The sequence below is a fragment of the Miniopterus natalensis genome, chromosome 13, assembly GCF_054644295.1.
Source record: "Miniopterus natalensis isolate mMinNat1 chromosome 13, mMinNat1.hap1, whole genome shotgun sequence".
Taxonomy (NCBI): domain Eukaryota; kingdom Metazoa; phylum Chordata; class Mammalia; order Chiroptera; family Miniopteridae; genus Miniopterus; species Miniopterus natalensis.
Genome location: NC_142093.1, coordinates 39,825,871 through 39,840,993, shown reverse-complemented (window position 1 = coordinate 39,840,993; position 15,123 = coordinate 39,825,871). Strand labels below are relative to the sequence as shown.

At 50.7% G+C, this 15,123-nt stretch overlaps 1 protein-coding gene across 4 annotated transcripts in view; it reads right to left on the bottom strand.

Annotated features, from left to right (window-relative positions):
- Positions 1–6,632: 6,632 nt before the first annotated feature.
- The window catches only part of DYSF (dysferlin), a 191,880-nt gene continuing 183,389 nt past the window's right edge, over positions 6,633–15,123 (bottom strand). For all 4 annotated transcript variants that reach the window (XM_087823630.1, XM_016202598.2, XM_016202600.2 and 1 more), the window contains 4 exons: positions 14,485–14,663; positions 12,605–12,714; positions 11,122–11,269; positions 6,633–6,899 (listed from right to left, as the gene is read on the bottom strand). In XM_087823630.1, the coding sequence (XP_087679756.1) occupies positions 6,861–6,899; positions 11,122–11,269; positions 12,605–12,714; positions 14,485–14,663 (476 nt within the window). In that variant the 3' untranslated portion in view covers positions 6,633–6,860. The remainder of the gene's footprint in view (positions 6,900–11,121; positions 11,270–12,604; positions 12,715–14,484; positions 14,664–15,123) is intronic.

Genomic DNA, 15,123 nt, shown 5'->3' with positions numbered 1-15,123 from the left:
GAAACCCACATGGGGCCAACCACAGGGAAGAGGGGCTGCACTAGTTGTTCCAGAGGAAGAAACAAGGGAGATGAGAACAGAAGGGAGGAAAGTTCCCACTTGCCATGTCAGTGTCTCAGCCACCATTTAAGGACCAGCTGGTGTGCCAGGCTGCACGCTGGCCCTTACCCTGTTCTCTTCCAAAGCAGGAAATGTTTCCTGGGCTGTCCCCGTGTCCCAGTCACGGGGTGCCCACCTGGTTCCCCTGGAAATCCCATAATCCTACGTTTATGAAACACATGGAGAGAGGAATGAGACAAGTTTGTGTTCCCTAGGGATGGAAGTAAAATGGGGAGGGGGGTTTGGGCCCAAGGGAAAGCCAAGGCTTAGCTCTTTCTGTCTGCCCAGCCTCCCTGTCACCCCATCCGGGGCTGTCCACAGAGCCCTGGAAAAGGAACAGAAAATGGAGTCTATGTGTGCACACAGAATAACTCTCTCAAAAACTCCAGCAGAAAAAATAAAGGCTAGGGACTCAGTCTTCTAGATATAAAAGGCTTATCACGTTTTACTGAACCATCTTTTTAACAGATGAGAGTGATTCTCCATGTTGTAGAGAGAATAGAAGGGGTCTCAAATGCTGAGAACTGAATTTCAGAACACAAAAGTCCTATTTGAAATGGCTGGGTATGGTATTTAAAGAGAACTTGCAATGAAACACTTGTTAAAGTCCCTTCAGTGAACAAAGCAGACATCTCATTAGGCTGGAGATGTGATTCTAACCCAGAGGCACAGGCGAAGGTCAGGGGGAGGAGGGGACAGACAAGCCTGCTGGATTTCAGTGGTGGACGGAGACCAGGGCAGGTCAGAGGAAACACCCCAGAGGAAGGAGCCAAGCTGAGATCTGAGCGATGGGCAAAGGCCGGGTCTGAAATGGTTCAGCTCACCAGAGCAGAGGGAAGGGCCACAGGCGAAGGAGGAAAGGCAAGGGAGCAGGGGCCTCTGGGGGGCCGTGTGCCAGTGTGATCCCCCCCTTCCAGGAATGCCAGGTCCAGATTTGACTGCCTGTGGACAATAGACGGGGGAGTGCAGAAGGCTAAGGGAGTGACACTTGGCTTTCAATGATGCCGGCTTGCTGGGCCCTTACTGTCAGTGGAGGTGGCAGTAATGGGGAGAGAAGTAACTTGATCCACAGAAGATTCAACACCCTGAATCTGTGGGATCGGGGGACATGGGGTTAGGAGGAAGTAGTCATAGATGCTTCCACACGCTCAGCTGCAGCAGCTGGGCGTGTGGAAGGAACAAGAGATCAGGCACGGTTTCCATGGGGGGACGAAGGAGATGTCGGGTGGGACGTCTTGAGTTTGTGGTGCCCGTGAGTCACCCTGGGAAGATGCCCGCTGCGGAAGGAGCCGCAGCCCCGAGCAGACACGGGCTGGAGGCAGGCACTCCGGGGTCAGCGGCCCCTGGAGAGTGACGGAAGCCACGGGGGTGCCTGAGGCTGCTGAGGTGTGAGCGTGAGAAGGGCAGCAGGGGGGCCGGAGAACAGACCAGGATACCAAGGCCAGGTCAGAGAGAGAGGGGGAAATCGGGGGACTGTGTATCATGGAAGCCAGAGCCAGAAAGCATCTAAAGAAGCAGGGGGCGTTCAGCACTGCCAGCTGCTGCCAAGTGTCGGGGAGGGCAAGCGTCCACAGATTTAACAACCAGAGCTCCATGGGGCCCTGGTGTGAATTAGAAAAAGGTGCTCTTTCCTCGAGGTAGTTTACTTCTATCAGAAAACTACTGTAACACACCGAGTTTATTAGAACAAAACACTTTACTGCCATCTGTGGGAAAATTGTTATAATAAATAATAAACGTATGACGCCTCAGATGTGGTGCCTGCACACGGCCGCCCTGCTGATTGGCAACTGCAGTAAAATCAGTCTTCAGGGGAGCAGAAGGAACTTTACCAGAAAGGACGCTTCGAGCTGCGGGCAGCACGACACCCAAGCAGGGATGGCTCCGGCAACAAGGCATTTAGGGTCCCGCGTAACAAGACAGCTGGGGGGGCAGTTCCAGGGTTGGTCCTTTCTCAGTAGCTCCCTGGAGAGCCGGGGCCTTGCATCCTCTGTGTGTTGGCTCTCTGCCACAGGCTCGTCCCCTCGTGACCACAAGGTGCCAACCATGGCTCTGGTCATTACTTTTCTCCACAGTAAGACTAAAAGGCAGAAGATAAAGATGTGTCTCCTTGCTGGTGGGGGGATAAAACTTCCTAAGAAACTTTTATCCTGCTCCCTAACTCCCATGACCACCCCATCTTCCCCTCACTCTCCTTGGTCATAAATGAGTCCCATGCCTCTTCTAAAACCAATCACTGGAAAGGGTACTGGCTTCACCGTGACTGGTGTGATCTCATAAGACACCTCCCCCTAGGGCTGTGTCCTTTCTCAACACATGGCCACAGGGAAAGCTGAACGGTATCAGGGGTTTTTCCTCAAAGAGGAAAAGAGGGGATGGCTGTTGGAGAAGGAGACCCACTGAGTCTGCCACAAGAATCAAGTCAGACTACAGTGGGTGGAGGAATGAGCGCGAGGTAAGGAGATATGGAGACAGCAGGTACAGATGATGCTCTTTACAACATCGTGAAGGGAGACATGGAGGGCAGGAAGGGCATTTTGATTGTGCCCTAAACGTGTCTGAAACTTCTTGTCCAAAATTGACTTCGTGAATGGCACCACCACTCACAAAGCCAGACAGTTGGGAGTCATTTGGAATTTATCTCCCATCCCACACACCTCTGCCCCCTTCAGCCCTAACTAGTCAATCCTACAGGTCTGCCAAGTCTAATTGTTCAGTATCTCTAGAACCACTATCTCTATGCCAGAGTTTTGCAACAGCAGCATCATCAGTGTTTTGAACTGGATAATTGTGTGTGTGTGTGTGTGTGTGTGTGTGTAGGGGGGCACTGTCCCATGCATTAAAGGGTGCTTAGCAGCTCCTGGATGCCAGTAGCACCTTTACCCCCTACCCTTCAATCATGGTGATCAAAAACATTTCTAAGACTCTGCCAAATGTGCCCTGGGGCGGGGGGACTTGCCCTTGGTTGAGAATCACTGTTCTGTGCTCATGTGGAAATTCTTATAGATCTATGAACCAATTTCTGGTTATGGCCAGTCTTTGCATACTGTTCCCTCTTTCATCTTTTCCACCCTTGCCCTGATCCTGCAACCCCTGCTCATCTATCAGTGTGTTATAACTGGCAATCTACTTGTGTTTCTTTTCTACTCAGTTGTGAGCTCTGGAAACCATGTTTATCTTGCTCAACATTGTATCTCTATAGACCTTAGCACCCTGCCTGGTACACAGATAGCCAGAAAGATAGATAGATGATAGATAGATGATAGATACATAGATGATAGATAGATGATGATAGATAGATAGATGATAGATAGATAGATAGATAGATAGATAGATAGATAGATAGATAGAGATAGATGATAGATGATAGATAGATGATAGATAGATAGATAGATAGATAGATAGATAGATAGATAGATGATAGATAGATAGACAGACAGACAGATAGATAGATAGATAGATAGATAGATAGATAGATAGATAGATAGATAGATAGATAGATAGATATAGATAGATGATAGATAGATAGATGATAGATAGATAGATAGATAGATAGATAGATAGATAGATAGATAGATAGATGATAGATAGATAGATAGATAGATAGATAGATAGATGATAGATAGATGATAGATAGATAGATAGATAGATAGATAGATAGATAGATAGATAGATAGATAGATAGATAGACAGATAGAGATAGATGATAGATATTTCTTGAGTGAATGAATGAATGAATGAATGAATGAATGAATGAATGAATGAATCACTCCTGCCCTGCGTTTAAGATCTTCCTTAGTTGGCTACTGAATAACCCAGCCTTTAGTGCAGCCCTCAGCAACTGGCCACACAGCGTCTTAAGCAATTGTTCTTCACCATTTGTGATCACAGACCTTGTTCAGAATGGGGGGAGATCACTAGACTCTCACCCCCTCAAAGGCTAAGCCTTATATAACCTGAAGCCCACCCATGTGCGCCCAGAGGACTCCTGTTTCTCAAGATAAGCCCTAAGCTAGAATTTTTCCCAGTCCAGTTTTGAGAGCTTTTGTGTTCTTCTTCCTAGTCTCCAGGATGAAGTTCTAACTCCAAAACTGCACACGCAATGCCATTTAACACCTGGCCTTGCGCTTCCAACCCCTCTTTCCTCTCATCCCTTAGCACGCTCCCCTGCAGGCTCCCTCTCCCTGGACCGTGCCCAGAACATGCCCGACTCTCTGACAGCTCCAGACTTGCCCTCTACCTTTATGGCCCAGCACATTTCCCCGCTTAGCCACAGGGCCCATCCAACATTCCACTCAAGTGATACTTCTTGAGGGTTTCCTGCCCTCCCTACCCCAGGGCAGTAGGTCCCCCTTCTCTGCCGCTCCCAAAAGAGTACAAATAACCACGGTTTCCTAATACACTTTTCAGAAGCCAAGGAAGGTCAGGAGTCATATGTAACTCATTGCTGTATCCTCAGAACCTGCCACGTGGAGGATCTCAATAAATGTTTGCTGGATGTGGTGTCTCACCATCCACTCCCCGTTCTCCTTTGTGTTGCTGGGTGGCCTATGCCAGGGAGCAGCTTCAACTCCAGCTCAGGGAATAAAGCCAGTTCTAGACTGAAGCTCACCCTGATGAGGGCAGAGCAGAGAGAATGCAAGCTCTTGGTGACCCAGTTGAGGACTTAGAGCAGCCCCTGCCTGAAGCCAGTCCTTCTGAAGATTTTGTTTCCAAAAAGCCATTAAGTTCCCTTTACTAGTTTGAGTAATGTGTTCTATTATCTGCAACTCAGGACAGCAAGAAAAAGTAAATGAATGAATGGAAAAAAACTAATGAGTGGGCAAGTATACACACACACACACACGCCAAACTTTCTCAACCCGGCTGACAGCCACATGGCATGTATTTATTTCCTCCCACCTTCCTGTACCTGGAAGGAAAGAGAACTTCCCTTCCAAACTAACCCTTCTCTTCTGCTCCAGAAACTGTTTCATTAGTTACCCCACGATTCTGTCTTGTGACTTTGATCTTTCCCTCCCCAGTGGCTTCCTCCTCTCTACCCTGGTCTCCCCAGCCTCTCAAGCTCTCTCCACACCTGCACCTCCAGAGGTCATAGTGCCACCTCTTTCTTCCTTTCACCTGCAGTCTTCTCTGCAGGATGGCTGACTCCGGGCCTTCGCACAGGCACACACAGTGGGTACCTGGGGAAAGCTCATCACCAGACTGACCTTCTCAGAAGAGCCTTGGACCCTGTTTCCTGCTCCGTGTTCTGTGTGAAGTGTGGCCACCTGGCTCCAGGGTTTGGGTTTCAAGGTCTCAGGACTAGCCACCCAGGTTCTCAGGGCCCACACAGGGCTGGACACTGAAGGCCACTTCCAGCCTGGCCTCTCCCAAAGAGAGAGAATCACTCAGCATTCGAGATGTAGCTCCCTCTTCCAGGAGGGCTCAGGTCATCAGCCCTGGGCCAATCACTTCCAGTCCGACCAATCAGGTGGGGACCTGGTAAGGCCTCTGTGTAGATTTCACACTGTAAGAAAGAGCCAAGTGGTCTGGAAGGATCACTTGGAGGCCTCAGGGCCTGGGCCAAGGTTACAGAGAAATAGGAGAAGCCCCTTGGGTAACCGGAGGGGAGGTGGCCAGCAGTGCTCAGAGTTCCAGCCCCTCGGGAGGAGAGGCAGAGGCCTCAATTTTGGAAACCTGGTGTTTTCATGCTTTTTGCTTTTTCTCTAGGTATGTTCCTGCTGCTCCCATAGATGAAGCTTGAGTCCTGCAGGAGATATCAGTCCCATGGCAAATGCTACACTTCAGACTATAAGAAGGTGTGTTTGTCCAGACACGATCTTTTTTTAATTTATTGTTGAAAGTTTTATAGATGTCCCCTTTCCCCCCCCCTTGGGCCCCTCCACCCTCCTCCCATCTCCTCCCCAGGCTTTCATCACACTATTGTGTGTGTTCATGGGTTATGCATGTATGCATCTAAGTTCTTTGGTTAATCTCTTCCTGCCCCTCCCCTTTCCCTCCACAATACGTGTCTGTTGCATGCTTCCACGTCCAGCCCAGATCTTGAAAGCAGAGTGGGGAAGCAGAGGGAGGAGACTGCAAGTAATCCCAAGAACGTGGGGGACAAGGTCACAGTCAGGGGACCAGCATCCCTCCCTGTCTGGAGAGTTTCAAGAAGGAACCCATTCCTTGGGGCTCATTTGTATAATTGGAACCACTTCCCAGGTGTGACCACAAGGTACAGGTAACTACCACCTAAGCAAAGGGCACCTGAAGAAGGAAAAGAGATGGCTGAGTGAGGAGGAAGAGGGGGAGGGGGAGGGAGAAGTCCTTGAGACAGAGAACACACTGCATCTTTAAGCAGACCAGACACCAACCCTTAAAGCCCACCTCACCCTCAACCAGTCTTGTCAAAGGACCCACAGTTCCACTCAGAAGGCTGAGCCAGAGATGTCTGTTGCACACCCCACTCCCACTCCACCCACCCAGACACATGCCCTACACAGTCACACCCCATTCAGCTACTAAAGAGATACACACACCAACACAGCTTTGTGGTTCCAGCTGTTTTATACTGAAATATACATGGGCTGATCCAAAAAGGATCGAACTGGGAGAGAAAGAAATGAAAGTAGGTGTTCCCAGGGCTCAGTGTTACCAACTCTTGGCCAGTCCACCTGTCTGTCTGCCCACCGTGGCAGGATGGTCAGGCCTGGAAGTCTGGAGTTGCTCAGCTGAGCTGGGCAGAAGAAGCAGCCCAGTCCTGGGCCAAACAGTCCTCAGCTGAAGGGCTTCACCAGCTTCATGGCAGCATAGTTCTAGAGGGAGAGAGGAGGCAGGAACACGTGATGACGGCTGCCAGGAGGAACGGAGCAGGGAAAGGAGGCTCATCTACTCAACCACCTGCCTGCACCTTGCCTTCACCACCGCCTAACCCTCATTCAGCTCAACATTACCCTCCTGGTGCCCTCGCCAACCACACAAACCCAGACCTTCCTGAAACTCCTCTGGAACCCTCCCACCTGGCGGCCATGGCTGCCTGAATTGCTCTGTCTTCTCCCCAATCAATCCAGGTCCCACTCTCATGTTCCAATCAGCTGCCAAGAGGATTCTGACCACCAGCGCCTGCCCTGACCTCTTCCGTCAGACAGGTGGCCTGAAGGCATGGCTATGATTATCCCCCTCCCACATGAACCTAGGGCTCATTGGCCACCATGCTCCTGTCCAGAAAGCAGAGAGAGAGTGAGTTGGGGGGCTGGGTGTATGAAGATGACAGGCCAGCACCTGGGATGGGTCACCTCTGATTAGACCCTGGCTGCTGTAGGACTGAAAGGAATCTCCCGTCCCACTCCTCCCCCCAAACCATGAAAACACATACAACACAACACAGGGCTCCTAATTGGGACAGTATGTTCCCCAGCGCCGGCCCGGGAAAGCCAACTCTGGAAACAAAGCCTTCCCGCCAGATCGCCTGCTGCCTCCCCATGCTGGCCCTGCTCCCGCTGGCTGGGGGGGAGCTGGGAGGAACCAGACAGGCTGCCCTCCTTGTTCCCCTCCCAAGGGAACTTCCAAGAAGGTGGGAGATTAGACTAACTGGAGGGGAGCATTCCCTGGCCTTGGGCCCCTCTCTACCAGGCCCTCTGCCCTCCCCCGGGGGCCAAAAAGCCAAGTGAAGGTCTTGGGGCCACCAGGTGATGAGGCACTCGGCTGGAGAGGAGCAGGATTTGCCCAGGTCATAGCAAAGGCCTGCCAACAAAACCAGTCTGCAGCCTCAGGCCCAGTCTGCCCCTCTAGCCCTGGACCTCTCACCTACACCCTGACCCCCACAAGCCTGAGAGAGGGGCAGCAGGGTTGGTATTTTAAAGAGGACAATTTCCAGAAGGATTCAAAGGAGGGTGATAGCCAGTGCTGGGGGCCGGGGAGACAGGGGAGGGCTCTGACCAGGGCTATGATCAAAGTGTTCCTCTGCTCCTGCCCACAGGGCCTGGAGCTTAGGCTGCCCCAGGGACAAGGAAGGACCTTGGACTGGAAGTAACCAGAAATCTCCTGCTCTCCCCAGGCAGCGGGGTCTCCTCCCTCAGGCCACTAAAGGCCTGGTCTGCTGCCCAAGTGCCTCACAGGGAAGGGCACAGCTGGCCAGGGGCAGGAGTTAGGCACAGAAAGGGTGGTTGTGATGTCCCTTTGCCCCTGCCCTCCCTCCCCTTAGCTCTTCAGGAAGAGGCTGGCTGGATGTGAAGCCCCCCAAGGAAGGTACAAGATCTCCCCTAACCACTGTGTTAGTCACAGATGGTCAGAGCTGACCTTCTCCAACCCTGTCATCTTTATACCAATGGGAGGGCCTCGCCAATGTCACACAAAAGTCACTGGCAGAGGCAGAGCCCAGCCACATTTCCTGACCCCAAGTACAGAGCTCAGTCCTCTGTGACAGCCATTCTCCAACCTGAATGTGCCCCAATGCAGGTTCTCCTCAGCAGGCCTGGGGCCAGCCCAAGACTCTATATTTCTAACCAGTTTCTTGGGGCTACCACCAACCTCTGCTCTTTGAGTTGTTAGAAATGCAGTTCCATGTCGTTTTGTTACAACGTTGATGAGATACCATAGGAACTTAACTCTTGTTCATATCAATTAGCCTATGGGAAAACTGGTTTTGTTATATGTCATTTGCTTAAGTGGCAGAACCTATTGACAATGCTGAGTGAGGACTTACTGTATCAGCAGTATGCACCTCCTACAATGAAGACAGTTAAAACCATAAAGCCATCCCCTTCCACCCCTAACATGACTGTGGGGAACAGCAGAGGACATTGTCTGGTCTGGGCCATAAGTGACAAAGGAGGGCCTAGGGCCAGGGTGGCCGATGCAAGAGTCTGCACCAGAGGTCCTGTGCCAGAACTCCCTGGCCTGAGACTCCTGACAGAGCGCTTGACCACACCCATGTTCGCCTTCCTTCACTGGCTTCAATGTGCCCCACACCCCAGGGACTGAGCTCCCCAGTGGCACGAGCCTCATCGCCTTTCCTTCATCTCCACAGCACGCACCTGCCTCCCAGACACACAGCAAAGGTTAATAAAGTTTTCACCTGAACAGAATACGGCCAGATACACTTGAACGGAGAGGAGGTAAGCCTGAGGGACACTGGGCACGTGGGACCTCGCCTTCCTGACTCCACACCTTAGGCCTGCCCGATTGGGGAAACACCGAGGAGGAGTCCTGGGCCTGACACCAGACCTCAGGTCACCCAGGGTAGCTTACACTCCACGCACACTTGCATTTCCATGGCCTAGTATCTAACCTTGTATTTGCAATTTTGTCTTCCTTTGCTTCAAGAGCGCCCTCCAAACTGTACAAGCTTCAGTTCCCCACAACCTGGACACATCTCCGGACTGCAGCCATATGTGGCCAATCAGCTGTGACTCTCCTCACTGAGCCTCAGAATGTATTTCTGCAAGTGCTCCAGGCTCCAGCCAGCTTAGAGGGCCTTGTCTGAAGCCAGACGCATCGGCCGCCCTGGACCGAGACCCTCCTTTGTCACTTATGGCCCAGACAGTCCCCTCTGCTGTTCCCCACATTCCATGTTAGGAACTGAAGGGGATGGCTTTGTGGTGGTTTCAACTGTCTTCATCATAGGAGGTGCATGCTGCTGATACAGTAAGCCCTCACTCAGCATCGGCAATAGGTTCTGACACTTTAAGTGAAACAACATATAACGAAACCAATTTTTACCACAGGCTAATTGATATAAACAGGAGTTAAGTTCCTACAGCATCACATCAACATTATACTGAAACAACTACGTTAAACTGCATTTCTACCACATGGAAAACCTGCTGATACAAGCGCTCACCAGTCACAGCAGGAGAGAGCTCCCCACCCACCTCCTCCTCCTGGAGGATTCACAGGCGAAAGGCACACAGGCGAGTAATTCCAGCACAAACTGCCCACTGCGGGCATGCTGCACTTGGCCGGCGGCCTGGTGCTGACCAGACTGAGGCCGCAGTGTCCAGAACCGAGGACTGGGAGCTGCGAACCTGCATTCCCTTCTCAAAGCCTTTGCTATAGTGTAAGCCCTGCAGCCCTGAGCCAGTCCCTTCCCCTCTCTGGGTGTCTCTTTTGCCATTCAAACCAGGCTGACGTGAAGCTGATTATGCCATTCTCTCTACTTTCATGTCAGTTTGAAATTTTCATTTTAAAAGGTTTAAAATTTTTTAAGAATATTAGAAGTCAGGTATCACCCTGGTAACACTGTGGTCCCTCTAAGGTTTGAAGTTCCAGAGACACTAGGGAGTGGGAGGTGGGGGGCTGGAGCATCTTCAGGGTTCCCCTGATGAGCTGTGAGGACCACAGAAGCCCAGACCAAGAACACAGCCCCAGAGCCTTCTCTTTGGGGTGGACCCCATGGAGCTAGGGGGTAGCAGCTGGCCTTTTACCAGGTGAAAGGGACTCCCGATGTCCACTGCACCCAGTGAGAGGCTTTTGGCCACTGTTTGGCCACCCACATCTTCTCCCATGCCTACCCTGCTGCAGGAGACAGGACACACTCTATCACGGTCCTCAGATTCACGATGAGACTCTCTCCTGGCCCCAGGTCTTCCCTCCCTCTGGACCTCAGCAGATGCCATCCTCACAAACAGAGGGGACCTTCTCCTCTGTTCTGCCATCCATGCCTTCCCTTCCTGACCCAGTCCCTCTCCCTCCTTCAGGAAGGTTCCCGCAGGGGGCTTACCTTCTACTAACCCTTTGCTTCCATAGTCCAGGGGCTTGCTATGTCTCCCCTATAGGATTAAGAGCCCCCCAAGGGTAGGTAGGACTTTGTCTCCCTATAAGACTGGGAGCTTCCCAGAGTAAGGGTCATGTCTCCCTCATCAGACAATGGGCTTTGCGAGGACAGAGGCTATGTCTCTTCATCAGTCTGGGGCTCTTCGAAGACAAGGACAGACTCTCCGTGAGACCAGGCGCTGCTGGAGGCCAAGACTGTACCCCACTCATCAGACCAGGAGCTCCCCCAAGGCAGGGCGTGCGCCTCCCCCCAGGCCTGCTCACCGGGAAGGCATAGACGAAGATGCCCAGGAACAGCAGCAGGACGAAGAGGATGACAAAGAGGATGATGGCGCACCGGAACCGCCGCCACAGGATGAACTTCATAGTCTTGTACGGGGACGTGAACCAAAGGAAGGAGGTGTCAGGGCGCCTGGCAGTGAGATCCCAGAGGTCAGCAGGCGGCCCTACCACGGCTGCTGTCTCCAAGTCCTGCTCCCGAACCGCCCGGCCCTCCTCACGACCCCCAGGATCTGTCCAGCCTTGAGACCCCTCAGTCCCTGCCCCAAAGCTCAGCCCTTCGCCCCTGCATTCCCTTCCCCTTCAAGTCTCTGCTAGAGTGTGAGCCCCACCCATGCGGCCCCCTCTTCCTAGTGCCGCCAAACCCTATATACCCTCAGGGGCCCAGTCCTCTGCCACCCTGTCCAGGACACCTTTCCTGCCACCCTCTTTCCTTCCCTCCCCAGGACTTCATCACAGACTAGCGATTTGGGAGCTGGGCAGAACCTTAAGGGGCTGTCACATTAAGTGAGCTATGGCTGGCTGAACCCCACTTAAGCCAGGCCACCTGCCTAGATGCACGCGACTGGTCCACAGTCAGGGAAGGGTGGTGGGAAGTGAACCCAGGCAGCTGAGTTTCTCTCACAGCCAAGAACCTCAAAACCTTCCCCAAGGTGCCTCACAAGTCAAACAGAATGCGTCTCAATAATGGCCATTTTAACTGCCGGCCCCTAGGTCTCCTGGGCCTCTCCTGTCTTTCCATCCAGATCCCAAAATCCTTGGGCCAGATGGCTCTCCCTGTTCTGCCAGCCCCATGACACTTGAGTCAAGTAGGCCACAGGGAAGGACCAAGCAAATGCAGCCCTGACACCACCACCCCCAACAGCAGTCTTTCAGCCCCCAGTAACTGCCTTCAAGTTTCTACATCCACTTAGGGGCTATGAGGTACAGAAGACAGGGACTGGTCCCCCATTTCACAGATGGGAAAATTAAGGCTGAAAGACTTTTTGAAAGCCACACTGACACCACAGGAGAGTCATGGAAGGCAGCTTGGTCAAGGGAAAGACCTTGATTGGGCTCCAGGGCCAATCAGACCAAGTGTGAGAATTCCAGCTTCACCACTTTCCTTATTCAACTTTGCTGAAGTTGTTTCCTCATCTGTAAAATGGGGATAATGGTAACAAACCAACAGAGAAGGTTCCATAACAGAGCATGTACATGCCATTCAACAGCTTGCTCAGCGTACAACCAATGGCTACCCAACGATGCCTGCTTCTGGAACTAGCTGAGGGGCCCAGTGCTCCTGGAATGATGTCTGTCGCCTGTCTCCTAACACTGTACGGCCCTCTCTGGGCCATGTGGGCCTCATGACCTGTTTTAAATGTTTAATGACCTCTGCAATAGATGCCTCTTAGACTGTGGCTACACATCCCAGCTCCCACCCCCACAACCCCCACCCCGGCATCAGGGGTCAGGGGCTGGCACTGACCTTGGGTCCTCCAGTTTGGGATTCATGTTGGGCTCATCCCGGCCCTGGCCAGCAGGTCGCTCCTCATGCTCACTCTCTGCTACGATCTCCAAGGTCATCTCCAGCTTGCCCTGCGGGAACAGAGGGAACCTGGTCAGGGACACAAAGGATCTGCCCAGTGGCCTGGAGAGGAGCCAGTTGGGGACAATTGTAAGAGCCACTTTCTTTAATTGTTTTAATGATATTGGGTTGATCTGATCATAAAAGCAGTAACTGCTCCGTGGAGAACTTTTAGAAACAATAGAAATACACAGGCACAGCTTGTTTTACTGTACTTTGCTTACTGCACTTGGCAGATATTGTGATTTTTACAAATTGAAAGTTAGACCCTCCACTAGCAAAAAGATTCCAGCTCACTAAAGGCTCAAATGATGGTCAGTATTTTTTAGTAATAAAGTATTGTTACTTTAGGTATGTAATAAGGTATCTGCATTGTTTTTATAGACATATGCTATTGCACACTTAACAGATTACAGTATAGCGTAAACATAACTTTTATATGTACTTGGAAACCAAAATATTCGTGTGACTCGTTTTATTGCGGTTGTCTGGAATCAAATCCACAATATCTCTGAGGTCTGCCTGTGCAAAGGAAGGAGAATATGAGCTATACCTCCACTATGCGGGGACAAGTACCGTTAACATCGTTTGCATCACAGCTGTTTTTCTCTGCAAGACTGTGAAGTCTCACACTGTGTATATATAGTCTATGGCTTGCTTGCTTCTTTCACTTACAAATGTACTCTGTTTTACTGTATAATTATATATTCTTTAAAGTTTGCTTTGTAATGGCTGTAAGACATTCTATGGGATGGTTGACCATAATTTGTTTCGTAAACTACTTATTTTGGTTCATTTAGGTTGTTTCCAATCCTGTGATATTATAAATAATGCTGCAGCAAACACCCCAGAATCTAATTTTTAAATTTTAGCTGGTTATTTCTTTAGTAGAGATTTTTAGAAGTGGGATGGCAGAGGCCAAAGGCATAAATATTGTTATGCCTTTGTTGTTATACAGCAAATATCTCTTGCTGTAGTTTACCAAATTGCTTCCACACGTGGGAAAGCCGTTAGCTCCCCCAGCAGAAGGGAACATGGAGCCTCTCTGTGCATCTTCACCAGCGACGAGCATTTCTGTTTTATAAATTCGAACTTGATAGGCAAAAAGTTTTCACATTTAAAAATATGCCTTTATTTAATTACTATGGGGAGTCAGCCTTTTTAAATGCTTAATGTCCATTTGTACTTCCTTTGTTGTATTATCTATGCATGCCCTTTGACCATTTTTCTTTTGAGATGTTATTTCTTATTAATTGTTAAGAGTCCTTATACAACAAGGGTATTTTATTTCAAGGGCCACTCTAGGGGCTGGCTGACTGCCTGCTATTTTAAAATAAACTGTCAGGGATTCACTTCCTCTGCAAAGGAACGACAGTTCACAGTCTCTTGTGACACCCCTGAGCAGACCTCTGGGCAAAAACAGTAGTACAAGGACAGTCCCTTGAAGGGTCCCGTTCAAATGAGAGGCAGGACCCCTGTCCTCTACAGGAGGCCCAGGCCAGAGGGGATCCCAGCACACAGGTCACTGTGAAGGCCAAGGAGCTAGAGTACAAACAAACAGGATCAGAGGGAGATAAGGGCATCTTTAGATTTAAACAGGCTTCCCTGGTATTCAAGGCTCAAGGAGAGAAAGGCTGGGGATTGGAAAGGGAAGAGGGCTGGAGCCTTGGAAAACAGAGAGAGGGAAAGCAAGAGAGAAGGAAACGAGCATATATGTGCTGGGTGATCTCTACCGGAGAATAGCTCCCACGCCTCTACGGGTTTGTGGGGAGCAGACTCACCGCCAGTATCTTCTTCTCGCCCTCCTCTGCCACACAGGGCCACCAGCCCTTCACTGTTTTCTGTTCAAAAAGGGACACGAACCACTCCGGGTGGAAAGTGTCATCCAGCAGGTCCAGGGAGCACTTCTCAGCTGTTTTGGCAGGCTTGGGCATGCGGTTGAGATCCAGCTGCAAGGAGCCTGTGGCAGAGAGGGGTTCCTTGGCGGAGGGTTTCTCAGTCACTGGCAGCTGAGCCCTACTCTGGGACTGGGCAGGTTCCACAAAAACTCACTGTCACCTCTTCGGCCTCCATCCGTGGGCTTAGCCACAGGTCAGATCCCTCAATCTCCAGCTCCCCACCCATGCCCTTTTATTCCATCTACACAGCTTCCTATCACATGTCCACATGCCCACTAATCTACCCTTAATGATTCACCTTAAGAGAGCTTCCCACTCGCTCAACTATTATCTTACTAAGCACAAATCCATTCATTCACCCATTGTCTACATCTAACATCCAACAATTTTTAACTGTTTTTATTGTGATGAAATCTATATGGCATAAAATTTGTCATTTTAATTCAAAATTCATCACCCCCAAAAGAAACACCGCACCCATTAGCAGTCATTCCCCATTCCCCCTTCCTCCCAACCCTGGCA